At 57.7% G+C, this 14,167-nt stretch overlaps 1 protein-coding gene and 1 non-coding gene across 5 annotated transcripts in view; both read right to left on the bottom strand.

The window, feature by feature from the left end:
* Positions 1 to 2,050: 2,050 nt before the first annotated feature.
* The window catches only part of KIAA0930, a 45,682-nt gene continuing 33,565 nt past the window's right edge, over positions 2,051 to 14,167 (bottom strand). For all 4 annotated transcript variants that reach the window (XM_016939377.4, XM_063807606.1, XM_016939376.3 and 1 more), the window contains 8 exons: positions 12,097 to 12,216; positions 11,934 to 12,011; positions 11,523 to 11,624; positions 10,152 to 10,292; positions 9,297 to 9,491; positions 6,180 to 6,342; positions 4,012 to 4,170; positions 2,051 to 3,438 (listed from right to left, as the gene is read on the bottom strand). In XM_016939377.4, coding sequence (XP_016794866.3) covers positions 3,398 to 3,438; positions 4,012 to 4,170; positions 6,180 to 6,342; positions 9,297 to 9,491; positions 10,152 to 10,292; positions 11,523 to 11,624; positions 11,934 to 12,011; positions 12,097 to 12,216 — 999 coding nt within the window. In that variant the 3' untranslated portion in view covers positions 2,051 to 3,397. The remainder of the gene's footprint in view (positions 3,439 to 4,011; positions 4,171 to 6,179; positions 6,343 to 9,296; positions 9,492 to 10,151; positions 10,293 to 11,522; positions 11,625 to 11,933; positions 12,012 to 12,096; positions 12,217 to 14,167) is intronic.
* Positions 7,262 to 7,326, bottom strand: MIR1249 (microRNA mir-1249). The gene has a single exon (NR_035605.1). It is a non-coding gene; the product is annotated as a microRNA mir-1249 (primary transcript).

The raw sequence follows: 14,167 nt of genomic DNA on the forward strand, positions 1-14,167 counted from the left end.
GCTGGCTTTGCAGGCAACTAGGCACTTCCAGCAGGACATGAGAATGTAAGATGGCCACTGCCCGAACTTACAGGTGCCAAAAGAAGAAAGCGTATAAACGGAGACCACCTATCACTCATCAGAACCTAGGATCGTCACATTCCTTTAAATGGAAAAGCCCACCCCACAACTTTCTTCTTAATGTTCTAAAAAGTGACACCTAGGCTTCCTCAACAGGAAGCTGTGCTTCAATCCCAAATCCCCTTGAGACCAACATGCCTTAAAGGGGGTTTGGGTTTAAAGACCAATGTATCTTTTTTTTTTTTTTTTTTTTGAGACAGAGTTTCACTCTTGTTGCCCAGGCTAGAATGCAATGGCGTGATCTCGGCTCACTGCAACCTCTGCCTACTAGGTTCAAGTGATTCTCCTTCCTCAGCCTTCCGAGTAGCTGGGATTACAGGTGCCTGCCACCATGTCCGGCTAATTTTTCTATCTTTAGTAGAGATGGGGTTTCACCATGTTAGTCAGGCTGGTGTTGAACTCCTGACTTCAGGTGATCCACCCATCTCAGCCTCCCAAAGTGCTGGGATTACAGGCGTGAGCCACCGCGCCCAGCCCCAATATGTCTTAAAGGGGGTTTGGGATTAAAGTACAGTTTTCCGCTGAGGAAACCTAAGGTCTTAAAGGGGTTTGGGGATCAAGTGTCCTGTTGAGGAAAACTAGGTGTCACCATGCATTAGTCTTCCCCGCATTACACAAAAGGCAGGTGTGTTCCCAGAAAAATTAAAGATGGTCTTACAAGAAGTACAAATGTGCCAACACCAGGACTTTGGGGGCCCTGGTTCTGGCCGTGCCACTTGTTACTCTATTACTTTACTCCACATGTCATCTGTTACTTTGGAAAAACAAACCTGGGAGTAACACCTTACTGTCTGGTTCTCAAGTGGCTAAGTGGCTCTGAGCAAGTTTTAAATCTGGCATTGCAAGTACCCTTTGGAGAGGGATTTAGGGACTGAGAAAGGCAGACTCCACCGAGTGTCTGTCCATCTGTCCGGACAGCACCATGTGGCTCAGCATGCAGGCCAGGCCACGTGCCTGGGTTTGACTCCCATCGTCGGCCCCTGCTGTTTGTTCCGGACAGTTCCTTGGTGCCTGTGTGCTGGTTTTCTCCTCTCTAAGATGGGGTCGGACAGGCAGCTGCACGTGGTAGGCGCTGTGTGTCGGCTATGAAACCACCAGCCCACCGTGTGCCCTGTTCACATGCCTTACAAATTGAGGGCTGATCTCTAAAATAGCATGATTTGTACATGTTTCTGTGACCAGCGAGCCCTTTCACACATCACTGTGACTGGTCCTCATGGTCACCCTGTGAGGGGGGCAGCATTTTTGCCATCTTACAGACGGGGAGCCCAGCTTGCTCTGAGCCATCCAGGAGTGCTGGCCAAGCCTCCGAGCTTGGCCAAATGCTGGCCCCAGAGGAGACAACCTTCTCCCGCCCCTCACCTCTGAGAACAGAGAGCGGGCCGCTGTGCTCCTCACGACCTGGACTGCCTCATCTTCCCACGGACGAGCTGTCAGGGCTGTGTTTCTCCCAAGATCCCCAGAACAACCAGGGGAAGAGTTCCTGAAGAAATGGGTGTATTTTAGCCACATAGACTCAAACTTGGAAGCAGCATTTGGCATCCCCGGAGAGCACTCAAATGGGGCTGGACCATGCTCGGGGCTCCCCGAGGCTCTGTCCCCACACTTTGGGGCATGACATGACCTGGCTCTGTGCTGCCCTAAGACATGGGTTTAGGAACATGAAATCGTGCAGAGCTGAGCTGTCAGGCCTGAGCGGACACTGCTGGAGGAGAGAGAAAGTTCACATCCCCCTACCAAGCACGGTCTCAGATTAGGTTATTACAAAGGGCAAGGGGGAGGAGGGCATCCCAGGAGTCTAACATCCAACCCGACCTATGCAGAATGACGGGTGACCACGCCCTGACCCAGCCACATACTTGAACCCTGGAGACTTCAGTGAGGTAGGTGGTATCAGCCCCATTTCACAGGTGGGCAAACTGAGGCAGAATGAAATGCAATAGCTCGCTTTTAATAATAACATACAAAAGTCTGGAGAAAGCCCCAAAGTAGTCCCCTGTTCCCAGAGCCCAAAGAATAAACAGACGGGAGAACAAGCCCCTCCTCTTCCTTTTCCCCCACAGAGAAGATCCCTGAACACATCACCGGAACCCCTCAAATATTCCTGGGAACTTCAAACAAAAAAACATAGCAACAAAGAGACCCAGCTTCCAGTTTATTCCCAGTTGGGTAGGGGACAGGCCTGCTCTCGGGGAGGGTACCGTGCATCCTTGCAGATGGAAACGCCTTCATGCTGGACCAGGCCGAGGGCAGGCCTGGGGCTGGGCAGCTGCTCACACGAACCAATGGGTGTGCCCATGTGAGCCTCTGAGCAACTCCTCTGCCTCAGTGAGCTGGTCTGAGAGATGGGACCAACACACGCCGTCAAAGGAAGTGAGTTCTAGGAAACCAGGGAAGATGAAAAGACACCCCCGCCCCCAGAAGACGGGGTCCCACCTAGAACCTTCCTGGGAGGATGCCAGCCCCACCCCACATCAGACACCCTTTGGCAGATATCCTGTTCTGCCTGGCTACCGAGGCCTCCCGACTACCCTCAGAATCCAAATTCTGCAGGTTCCTCCGTGCGAGGCCCAGCGTGGGATGTCCCAGGTTGGAGGTGTGTGTGTTGGCGGTGTTCTTTGGCTGGAAGCAAAAGGCCGTTCTGGCGGGATCGGGGCCATCTGCTCAGCTGGAGGCCTTTCTGGAACTGGGCGTGGGTGAGGTATTCCCAGCCCAGGGCAAAGCCATCAAACTTCTTGTGTTTCCATCTCCTATTAGAACAAAGTGGTAAACTGGGGAGGATGAGCTGGGACTGACTCGGGTGCTGAAGTTCATCCGCACGGCATTCCAGAATCTTCCACCGGCTTTCCTCAAGAACGTGTGGACAGTCTGATGCGCCGAGTGCCCTGGCTGGGTGGTTCCGCCTGCTGCTGGGGGAACGTGAACATGGACCCGCCGCTCTGGCCCCGCTCTGGGCATCAGCTGCTCCTTCCGCTCTCTCATGGCCGCTCGGCATCTCTAGTCCTCTTTGGGTGCAGAGGGCTCTCCAGAGATGGGTGGGGGGCGATGGGTGTGGGGGCACAGGGCGGAGCAGAGCCAGCAGGGGAGGGAAGAGGCACTTCAGTTTGGGCTGGTGTTCGTGGAGTCGGCCCCGGCCCCGGGAGTCGAGTGGCCTCGCCTGGCTGCGGCTCCAGCACTGGCGTGTCACAGCAGACCCCGGTGGCGGTGGACAGGTAGGCACTTGGCAGCACTCCCAGGGCTGGGCCCGGCCGGGGCTCTGCACAGGCTCCGCACGCGGCTAGGTCATCAGAATGGGCTTCTGCCGAACTTCCAGGATGTCTAGGGCCGGCAGGAGGGAAGCAGGTGAAACAGTAACCCTCAACAGCGGTGAGTGCTATGGTCACGGCAGTGCCACTTCTGAAGGAAGCCCGCCTCAGCCACTCATGCGTCTCCTCTCCAGGCCTCACAGACTGCAGAGGAGACGTGTCTCCACCATCCTCACCCTGCAGACTGGGAAATGGGCTCGCAGCAACGGCACACCCTGCAGGGCCTCAGGTACAAGCTGGTGTGGGGGCCAGAGCCACTGCCTGTCACAGCTGCTGCAGGCCTGGGTCAGCGAGGTGGCCTGAGAGCCTCCCCTCGCCCGTGAGTAACACACACCCGGGCATCTGTGGCCACTCAAGAGGGGACAGCAGGTGCGCCAGAAAGGTGAACAAAGGGAGGACTTCAGCTCTGGGAAAGCTATGGCTCCACCCAAAGTCTGAGACAAAGAGGCCAAGAGCCCTGCAAAGAAACCCAACCAACCGACAGGACAGGGCGGGATGACTCCGGGTGGCTCACAAGTACCAAGGCCCTGGAGGCAGAGCTGGCTGTGAGAAGGTGCGGCTGCTTCCCCACATCCGCCAGCATTACCTGTTAAAATCCGATGCAGCGGCAACGTGACGTAGGTTAAGTGTGCATAGAGAAGGAAGTTTCCATCTGCTCTGTTCAGCTTCAGCCAGGACCCGACCAGGGACCGTCCTGTGCCCGACAGGGACCGAGACCGCAGGTTGGTTGCGTTGTGCAGATCGGCTGGAGGAAAGAAGGCCAGGTCAAGGCCCCCACAGCATGGGACGCGGCGGGAGCAGCAGGAGGCCAGCTCCCAGTCCAGGCTGAGGCCAAACTCTGCTGAGGCCAGGACGCTCCTTACCAACACCCCCACACCAGCACCCACGCACTCCAGAGCTGCTGCCTCCTCGCCTGTGACACCCCTCCCCGCTTCCTCTGGCCCAGACCCAGGCCTCCACCTCCGGGAAGACTTTGGCCACCTCCTCATCTCTCTCTTCTCTGTCTCAAGCTTAGTCTCCTCCGGGGGGTCTGGCACACACACTGTGTAATTCTCTGCTTCTGCAGGCCCTGTCCCTGAAACTAGGCACCGCCACCTGCAGAGCATGGGAGCAGCAAGGCTGAGCCGACCTGCACCATTACCCAGTCCTGCGGTCCAGGCTGGGAGAACCTGCCCCAGAGAGGCAGACTAGGGCAGTGATCAGTACTTCTTACTGATTCGGGAACATAATTCTTACTGATTCGGGAACATAATTCTTACTGATTCGGGAACATAATTCTTACTGATTGGGGAACATAATTCTTACTGATTCGGGAACGGGCCCAGGTGGGGAAGGGGCTTGCCCAAGTTCACACAAGAGCAGGTCGAGGCCAGTGCTGGAGTCCCTGACCCAGGCCAGGGCCTTGAGCAGGTGGGACACCCCTGCTTCTTGGTCCCAGTGGTCAGGACAAAGACTGCCACCTCTTCTGATCAATGCTGCAGCCCTGCTCCCTGCTGGGGGAGGTGCTCAGTGGGAGTTGTCAGCGAATCCTTCACGTCGTTTTTTTTTGTTTGTTTGTTTGTTTTGAGATGGAATCTCACTCTTGCCCAGGCTCGAGTGCAGTGGCACGATCTCGGCTCACCGCAACCTCTGCCTCCCAGGTTCAAGAGATTCTCCTGCCTCAGCCTCCTGACTAGCTGGGATTACAGGCGCCCACCACCATGCCTGGCTAATTTTTTTGTATTTTTAGTAGAGACGGGGTTTCACCATGTTGGCCAGGCTGGTCTAGAACTCCTGACCTCAGGTGATCCACCCGCCTCGGTCTCGCTAAGTGCTGGAATTACAGGGGTGAGCCACTGTGCCTGGCCAATCCTTCACTTCCATACACTCAACAGACATGCACACAGTGTGGAGCCAGGCGCCCGCTGGGTCCTGAGGATGACAGTGAGGAAGGCACGTGGTCCATGCCAGCAGAGCATGGCAGAACTTCCCAACCTGTGACGGCCACCCCTGTCCCCAGGAGCCATTTCCCACAGAGACTGCTGAGTGGCATTTTAAATATGCTAATCTGATTATGTCACTCCCTTACTTAAAACCCCTCAGAGGCCTCCCTGGGGGCTCCGGGAACAACTCCTCTATTCTGGAAGGTCACTGAGCGAGCACAGGGAGCAGGCACGGGTGCTCAGGAGAGAGTGCAGACTGTGCCTGGGCAGGACTAAGGGGCATGGTAACACCCAGATACAGACAACCGGAATCCAGGGGACAGGGGCACAGGAAGGCCGGGGGTAGGCTGCACGAGGTGGTGACTCTGTCACCAAAGAGCACGTGGTTCTGGGAGGCTGCACAGAGCCAGGAGGGCCAGGCCTCACCCTGAGGGCGAGCTGGCCCAAGGCAGCGCAAGGGAGGGGAGCCCTCCTCTCTCCCGCCACACCCCGTGTGTGCGGAGCCATCAGATCACCCATCCGCCTTCTTCCTTAAGCAGGCTGAGAGGCCTTAGAAAGGTGGGAAATCCCCTGAAACTGACCAACTGCTGCACATCTGCGCTCCAAGCACTCTGCCAAGGAGACGCCTGAGCCCACCAGGACGGGACCCCCGGAGGCAGCCATTTCTGTCTGTCCCCAGCTCTACCCTCAGCTCCTGGAGGGCTGCCTGGCACATGGCACCCACTCTCTCAGTGCTGCTGAATGAACAAATGAATGAATGAATGAATGACTGGTCTGGATCAAGAAGAGACTGAAGGGCGCGGGGACCCTAGGGCACGGAGTGGGGGGTCACCTCCACCGTTGTCCTCCCGGAAGAACTCCTCACTGTCGTTGGCCGAGTGCGACTTCTTCATCTCAGCGATCCGGTTCCGGGGCACCTTCCTCTTGAGGGATGGGGAGAAGAAGGCGGGCCGGTTGTTCCGTTCTGGGGTGGGGGGTGTGCTGAAGGAGGTCACCTGGGAACAAGCAGCCAAAGTCACCAGAGTAGCAGAACAGCCCCCTAGCCGGGGGTCCCAACGCCCCTCCTATCCCACCCTCAAACAACCCGACACAGCTCCCAGGGAAGAGGCCGCTGGCCCAGGAGGACCCAGACCCAGCCGGCCCGTGCTAGGTGGGGCCTAGAGACTGGAAGATGTGTTCCAGCCCAGGGGCCAGCAGGACACCTGGCCACCAGTGCTACCCGAGGAGGGGCCAGGCTGCTGCCGCAAATGGCAGAAAGACCCCCCTCCTCTGGGCCTCAAACAGTGGGTAGGGGGTGTTCAAGCACAAAGTAACAACAGCTGCTGACGCTGAGTGAGCACCGGCCCCACACACAGACCCTCTGAGCCTCCAGCTCCGTGAGACAGGGGCTAGCGTCAGCCCATCTGACACATGGGGAAACTAAGGCAGGGACCGAGACCCTGGCTTGCCTGTGGTCACCAAGCAGGACGGCAGCAGCCCTGTCTTCTGTCCCCCAGGGCCACGCTCCTCATCCTACTTCTCAGGGCTGACGTGGCCCCATCCCTCTCATTCCCAGCACCCTTCACGGGAAATACTGTGCTAAGTGGCTCTATGCCTCTGTCTTCTCCCCACTTCTAATCACGTTTGGTTCTGTTCACCAAACATTCACACCCACTCAGGGCCAGGCAGGCACAGCACTAAGGACAGACAGGCACATTGCAGGTCCCTGCCCTCAAGGAGCTCACAGTCTGCTGGGGTGACAGACTCAGAGAGTGACAACCATAGACAGCATGCTGGCTGTGGAGACAGAGAAAGAGAAGCACAGGATACATGAAGCACAGAGGCAAAAGGGATCCACAGCCTGGGAAATCAGGGAAGGCTTCCTGGAGGAGACGCCGCTGGAGCTGGGTCTTGAAGGACGAGTAGGAGTTCGCCAGGTGAAGAAGGGGGGGAAGGGCGTTCCAGCCAGAGGGAACTTGGCCCATCTCCTCCCTCCTCCCCATGCCAACAATAATCTGAGGAGCAGGATGAGCTGGGACTGAGACTTCGGGAGCCCCGTCAGCCTCCTCGTCACGGCTCCGACATCCACCAAAGTCCTGGCAGCTGCTGGGCTCCAGACGGTGTTCCCACAAGCCGGGGAAGGTTTTTAAAAGATAAAAGAAACAAACAGCAGCAACCACAATACATAGAGTCAGCATGTGTCACGCACTGGCTCCAGACGACCCCGCCAGAGAAGGAGACAGGTAATAGCAGGCGCACAGGTGGCAGTCCCCAGGGGCCAGCCCTGCTGCTGACCCTGTGTGACCCTAGCACATCCCTCCTCCTGAACCCCAGGGCTGCCCAGCTGCTAAGGCACCAGGGACTTTCACACCCCTCACAGCCACTCCCGCTGGACAGATGCGAAAACCAAGGCTCAGGCAGGTCTAGTGACCTGTAGTCACTCAGCCCTCAGGCTGTGGCTGGAGGTGGCACCCGGGTTTGTCCAGCCCAGAGCTCGGGCCACATCTTCGTAAGGACTTTCACACACACATTTTGTCAGAGTCCCAGGGGATAATTTAGGACCAGGGAGAAGAACCAGGCCCTTTATCTCGGAAACAAACTCAGAAATATAAACCACCTCATTCCAAAGACAAGAGAGGCCCCTGCCTGGAATTCTTACCCATCTTTGCAAAAAATAGCACTTGCTGTCTTGGGCTTGCAAAACACATTCATTGCAGAAGATACCTCCCCACCAAAAAATGATATACAGAAGAGAAAGAAAACCAACATCTGACCACCCGGAGATATGCATGGTTCAGATCTTTCTCGAACTAAAAGTATAACAAACGCACACTCCCTCATCTCAGGCATGCCTGCGGTAATGCATCGTTTACATTCCCACGCCTCTGCTTTCCAAGTAGGTCAACAGCAACTACTGCAGCTGCCACCTGGGAATCCTCCTGAGGGCCAAGCCCCGGATTCCTCAAAGCCTCCCAGATACTGAAGGAGCAGGTATCCTCGTGCCCTGTTTCTAGATGAGAAAACTCAGGCTTGGAGAGGAAAAGAGACACACCCAAGGTTATGAGAGCAGCAGAGCAGGATTCTGGCTGTGGGTGGCGTCTCTCCTGGACAATGGCTGGGCAAGACTGCCCCTGGACCTGTGCCAAGGGCACCCCCCTGCCCAGCACACCTGTACTCTTCCAAGAACTACAGCTCTGGGCAGCCCCTCTGGAAGAACCAGGCAGAGCAAAGCAGCCAGTGGGCTGGAGACCTTCTCCTGCCTGTGCCCCACCAAAGGCTTCTGGGAACAAAGCTGCTGCTGACCTCAGCCTCCCGCCCTGGGGAAGGAGAGTGGCCTAGGCAGAGCAGGGCCCCAAGCCCAGTGCTATCCCAAGAGACCTTGTGACCTGGGGCAAGCTGGCAAGTCTGGTTTCCGGCTGTGCGAGGCAGGAACGCCTCTCCTGCAGCAGAACCTCCTACAAACCGCGGGGCAAAGAGCTGGGTGGTCTAGGCCTCTGCATGCGCTGGCTGACCCTCAGTCACCATCATCCCCATCTGACTCACCGGGGAAGGCCGGCCACGTGCCCACGCTCACCCAGCAGGTCCACCCAGGCAGGCGCCAGGGCCGGGCCTGGGTCCCCAGCCAGTCTCTTCTGCCCACTGGCTCTGTGGACTCAGCCTGGCTTTGTGGCATCTCAGGGAGGCAGAAAGAGCTCTGGCCCAGCACCAGCCTGCGGTGTGACCTTGGCCAGGCACAGCCCTCCAGGTCTGCAAGGCAGGAACGCCTCCCCTGCGGCAGCGCCTCCTACAAACCGCTGGGCAAAGAGAAAGGCTGGGTGGTCCAGGCCTCCGCACGCTCGGCACCTCGGCCTGCGCACTGGTGGTTGGGGATGACAACACCTACGTCCCCAGGGGGCCGTGAGCACGGGGGAGACGGTGGAAAGTGAACTTGAGGGATGGGAGCCCCCGCCCCCAGCTGTGCAGCCCTTACCCGCTCGTGCATGGGCGAAGCTGGGCTGGAGTCCTCTTCAGTCCCACAGGGGGATGTGTCACCTGTAGACACTCGGCTGACCGCCATCTCGGCGTGGCCCTTGCCCTGGGGGCCCTTCATGCGCACAAACTCCATGTTGCTGTACTTGTAGAAGCCAAACGACATCTTCTGTGCCATGCGGGCGGCCACGCTCACCTGGGGGCCGGCGCGGGGCAGCCTGAGTCAGGGAGGTGGCGATGGCTCCATGGGGCCCCTCCCCAGGACATGAACAGCCAGGGCGACCATCCCTCAAGGAGCGGGGGCTGCCCGGGAGGGAGGGTCTGAGCCGGCAGGCGGGGCAGCTGGAATGGACCCACATCTCTGCCTGGTGCCCCTCCCGGTGCCCCTCCCACCGCCCCATGAACCACGGACCAGGCTGAGGACAGGGCCCCAGGCTGGCAGCAAGGCTGGCTGCGGATGGTGCCCGCTGGGGGAGAGGGGCCTGCCCACATCTGCTTGCTTAGTTGGGGGCGACTCGGAGCGCTCCCAGGGCCAGTCGCAGGAAGCAAGTGACAGTGAGGAGGTGACAGCGACACCATCAGCCATCACTTCCCAGGGAACTAGAGACTGAGGAGGAAGTTCCCACTCACATTTCAGATGAAGGCAAGTGGCCCGCATGGGCTGAGGCCGACCATGAAGAATGACGTTAAGAGGACCAGGGAGCGCCTAGAAGGAGCCCGGAGGGGCTGCAGGTACCCCTGGCGGCCGCTACCATGCACAAGCAGGCTGGGAGGCCCCATGGTATGGACCACGGTGGGCTGTGGAGCCGCCGTCCCCGGGCCCAGAACAACACCCGTGAGGCCGCCCCGCACTCACCCGGTTGTCATACACCTTCTTGAGCGCCTCGTAGCGGATGGAGCCCTGAAAGATGACCCCCTGGAACGTGTTGGTTTTGTCACTAGCCACCAGCTCCACACAGACCATCTCTCCTTCCCCTACAGTCATGTCGCTGAACACCTGGGCCAGGACACAAAGAGACAGGGATGTGACCATCAGCTCCCACCGCCCACACCACAACCTGGCCCAACTGGCAGGGAGGGCTGCTCAGAAAACCCCATTTTGCAGGGGACAACTGGCTGTCACACACTCCTGTGGCCCCATGCCCTCCGAGCCCCACGGGACAAGAACAGCCTCACACTGGGGCAGGGGCTGAGCAGCAGGGGAGGACAGGGACGCTTACGGAGACTCTGGGACTGGCAGAAGACGCACGCCCTCATCACGGTTCACCAGGACCGTCGGCCACCGTCTGGGCCCCTCCACACCGCCTAGGGGTGCCCAGCCCTGCCTGCCACATCTTTGAGGCTCCTGTGTGGCCAAAGGCTCAGTGTGGTGGCAGGGTGACTGCCCACCTGGGGTGACAACACCAGACTAAGGTGCCACAGGCCCCATCCTGCCACCTTCCCGAGTCATTGCTCCCAGGGCCTGGTGCACAGACTGTGAGCTCCGAGGTCACAAAGACTTAGACGCAAATCTCAGCTCTGCCACGCAGGAGCTACGTGTGCCTGGGGAGGGGACATGACCTCCCTGAGCCTGGGATCTTCCTGCAGACGCCCACGCCTTCCTCCTAAGTCCTCAGGGCCCTGAGCACCTTGGATGCGCACAAGGACCCCGACCAGGGCCTCAACAGAGGAGAGACACAAATGGGCAGAGCAGGGAGTGAGCTGCGACCGGCTCCCTCCCCGCCCTCCCAGTGCCGTGTGTTTCTCGGTGAGTCTCCTTCTGCCCAAGCCCGTTTCCCAAACCTTAAAACAAAGGCTTGGCCCAGATAACTCTGGAAACCCCATCCCTCTTTGACATCCTAGGATTCCAAGTCAGTGCAGGCGTGGAGGCGCTTCTTTATCATTTACTAGCATTAATAATGGCTCCTCCCGCCCGGGCAGTGCTTCTTGCAAGAGTTTATGAGGTGTCCTCCCACTCAGGAGCCTTTTGTCTTCAGCCCTGACAGTAAGTAGGACAGATGATCATGACACTGATTTTACAGAGGAGGAAACGGAGGCTGCGCCGGGGGAATTCACCTGCCCACAAGCAAACACTGGGAACAGAGAGAGCCACGTCTGCCTCAGCCGGACTCTTCCCGGCTCCAAGCTACCCATGCCTTTCTGCAAGCGTAAGGCCGCGGGGAGAAGCGCCTAACACCCACCTCACGAGAAGGGGAAGCTAAGGAGAGAGGCCCTGTGCGGAGCTCACCTCCTCGAAGCTGTCAATCATGAAGAAGATGTTGGGGTAGCTGATCTTGGACTCCTCCCCCTTGCTGTCCATGGGGTGTTTACTGGGGGACGCGAACACTTGCTGGAAGAAAGCAGATTTGGAGGACAAGTGAGGCCCCACCCGGCACAGGCCCAGAGCCAATCCAAGCCAGTATAGGGAGGCCACCCGGCCCAGAGCCAGTCCAAAGCCAGAGACCTACCAGGAGATGTGGGGGATAAGCTGGTTCTGTGCTCCTCGAATGGGATACGGGATCCCAGGAGCTGAGCAGATTTCTGGAGCCAGACCCCTCACCTCCAGGGCAGAGAAGCAAGCAGGAGGACTTGTCTCTCTCTGCCACGCCCAGCCTGAACTGGCAGTTAGGAGGCTGGGGGCTCTCGTGCCAGGGCTCACCTGAGATTTCTTCTTATGGATGTGAATGTCCCCGCCGTCAGCACGTGTGCACACCGCACAGGTCACCATGTAGTCCAGCTGGAAGAGAGCACGGGTCAGCGTGCAGGGAGGGGTCAGCCATCCCACAGGGCCAATCCGCAGCCCCACCCATCCCACCCCATACCTTCTGCAGGATGAGATTCAGGCAGACGCTCTCCTCCCAGTCGATGTCAGGGTCTCCCAGGCCCGGCAGCTTCTTGGAGTCCCGCCGGTACACCTCCACCTCCACCTCGGGCTCAGCTGCCTGCGAGGCCCAGAGCAGAAGTGAGTGCCCAGGGCCCACTGTGGTGCTCTTCTTCTTCCCTGACTACTATGCAGGCATTACAATGGACAAGGACTCCAATTCTTTTTTCTTATTATTTTTTGAGACAGGGTCTCACAGCGCTGCCCAGGCTAGAGGGCAGTGGTGCAATGACAGCTCACTGTAGCCTCAACCTCCTGGGCTCAAATGATCCTCTCACTTCAGCCTCCCAAGCAACAGGGACCACAGGCATGTGCTACCACATCCGGCTAATTTTTAAAACTTTTTGTAGATGTGGCGTTTCGCCATGTTGTCCAGGCTGGTCTTGAACTCCTGGGCTCAGGTGATCCTCCTGCCTCGACCTCCCAAAGTGCTGGGATTACAGGTGTGAACCATCATGCCCGGCCAGAACTCCAATTCTTGCTCCCCAGTTCTCTAGCGACGGGAGATGGGACCCAGGGGCCATCCATTCTCCTCACTAAGCCTCAGTTTCTTCATCTGTACAATGGACTAAGGGCATCTTCCCCTCAAAGTTGTCATAATGATTTAAAGAGCTAATATTTGCTAAGTGGCATCAATGATAATAGTGACACCTACTGAGCTCTTAGTGGACGGCGGGGTCTGGGCTACACATTTTACAAATTATTAATCCTTTTAAAGCAACCCTGCAATGCAGGTATCATTAGCCCCATGTTAACAGATCAGAGTCAAATTTACTGAAGATCAATAATAAATACATATCAGAGAGAAACCAAAGCATGTCTACACCTCTCCTGGGAGACTAGCTTCCAATTTTTTTTTTTTTTTTTTTTTTTTTTTTTTTTTTTGAGACAGAATCTCACTCCATCCGTCACCCAGGCTACAGTGCAACACATCTTGGCTCACTGCAGTCTCCGCCTCTTGGATTCTAATGATTCTCCTGCCTCAGCCTCCTGAGTAGCTGGGATTACAGGCACGTGCCACCACACCTGTCTACTTTTTGTATTTTTGGTAGAGACAGGATTTCACCATGTTGGCCAGGCTGGTCTCGAACTCCTGACCTCAGGTGATCTGCCCACCTCGGCCTCCCAAAGTGCAGGGATTACAGGCGTGAGCCACCGCGCCCGGCCTGGCTTTCAATTTTGAAGCAGCTGTGCTGACGGGGGGCCTCTGGTCCCGGTCCTGGGTGCTCTCACTGACTCGGGCTCCGAGAGGCTGGGCACTGCTGGGCCCTCTTGCAGGTGCACAGGCCTGCACCCCCCAGAGGCAGAGCTGGGATCTATGGAAAGAGGTGCAAGAGGCCAACCTTGCCTAGGAGCGAGAAACAGACGTCCCCGGGTCGGGGGGCCCCACTTCCACCGCCTGTATGGTTCTGCAGTCACCCCGAGCCCCTGAGCTGAGAGTCCTGGGGTTCACAAGACTCTGCTGTTCCTCCTGGTCTCGTTTCATTGACCTGTTCATTTGCTTTTGCTCAGCAAAGCGCTGTGGACTCAGTGAATGAAAGGCTCGGGGGCACGATCACACGGCTGTTCGGGGCAGCACCACAGCACAGGCAGGCGAAAGAGCAGGTTCCCCAGCAGAAAGGTGTCTGTGTGCGCACCAAAGCCAGGCCCAAGAGGACACTGGGAGCTGCCCGGTACCCACTGACAGGAGGGTGGCCAGGCCGCCATGGTACACTCTGCAGGCATTACACAGCAGTGAGACCAGATTACAACCACCTGTGTCAACAGGCATGACTCACAAACATGACATGGGGGGAAAGAAGCCTGAAACAACATATACTGCCCGATTCCAATGTATGAGCTGTGAGAACAGGCAGAACCACCGACTCCACACACAGGAGCTGTGAGAACAGGCAGAACCACCCACTCCACACGCAGGAGCTGTGAGAACAGGCAGAACCACCCACTCCACACACACGAGCTGTGAGAACAGGCAGAACCCGCCAATCCACACGCAGGAGCTGTGAGAACAG

Source organism: Pan troglodytes, chromosome 23 (assembly GCF_028858775.2).
Source record: "Pan troglodytes isolate AG18354 chromosome 23, NHGRI_mPanTro3-v2.0_pri, whole genome shotgun sequence".
Lineage (NCBI taxonomy): Eukaryota > Metazoa > Chordata > Mammalia > Primates > Hominidae > Pan > Pan troglodytes.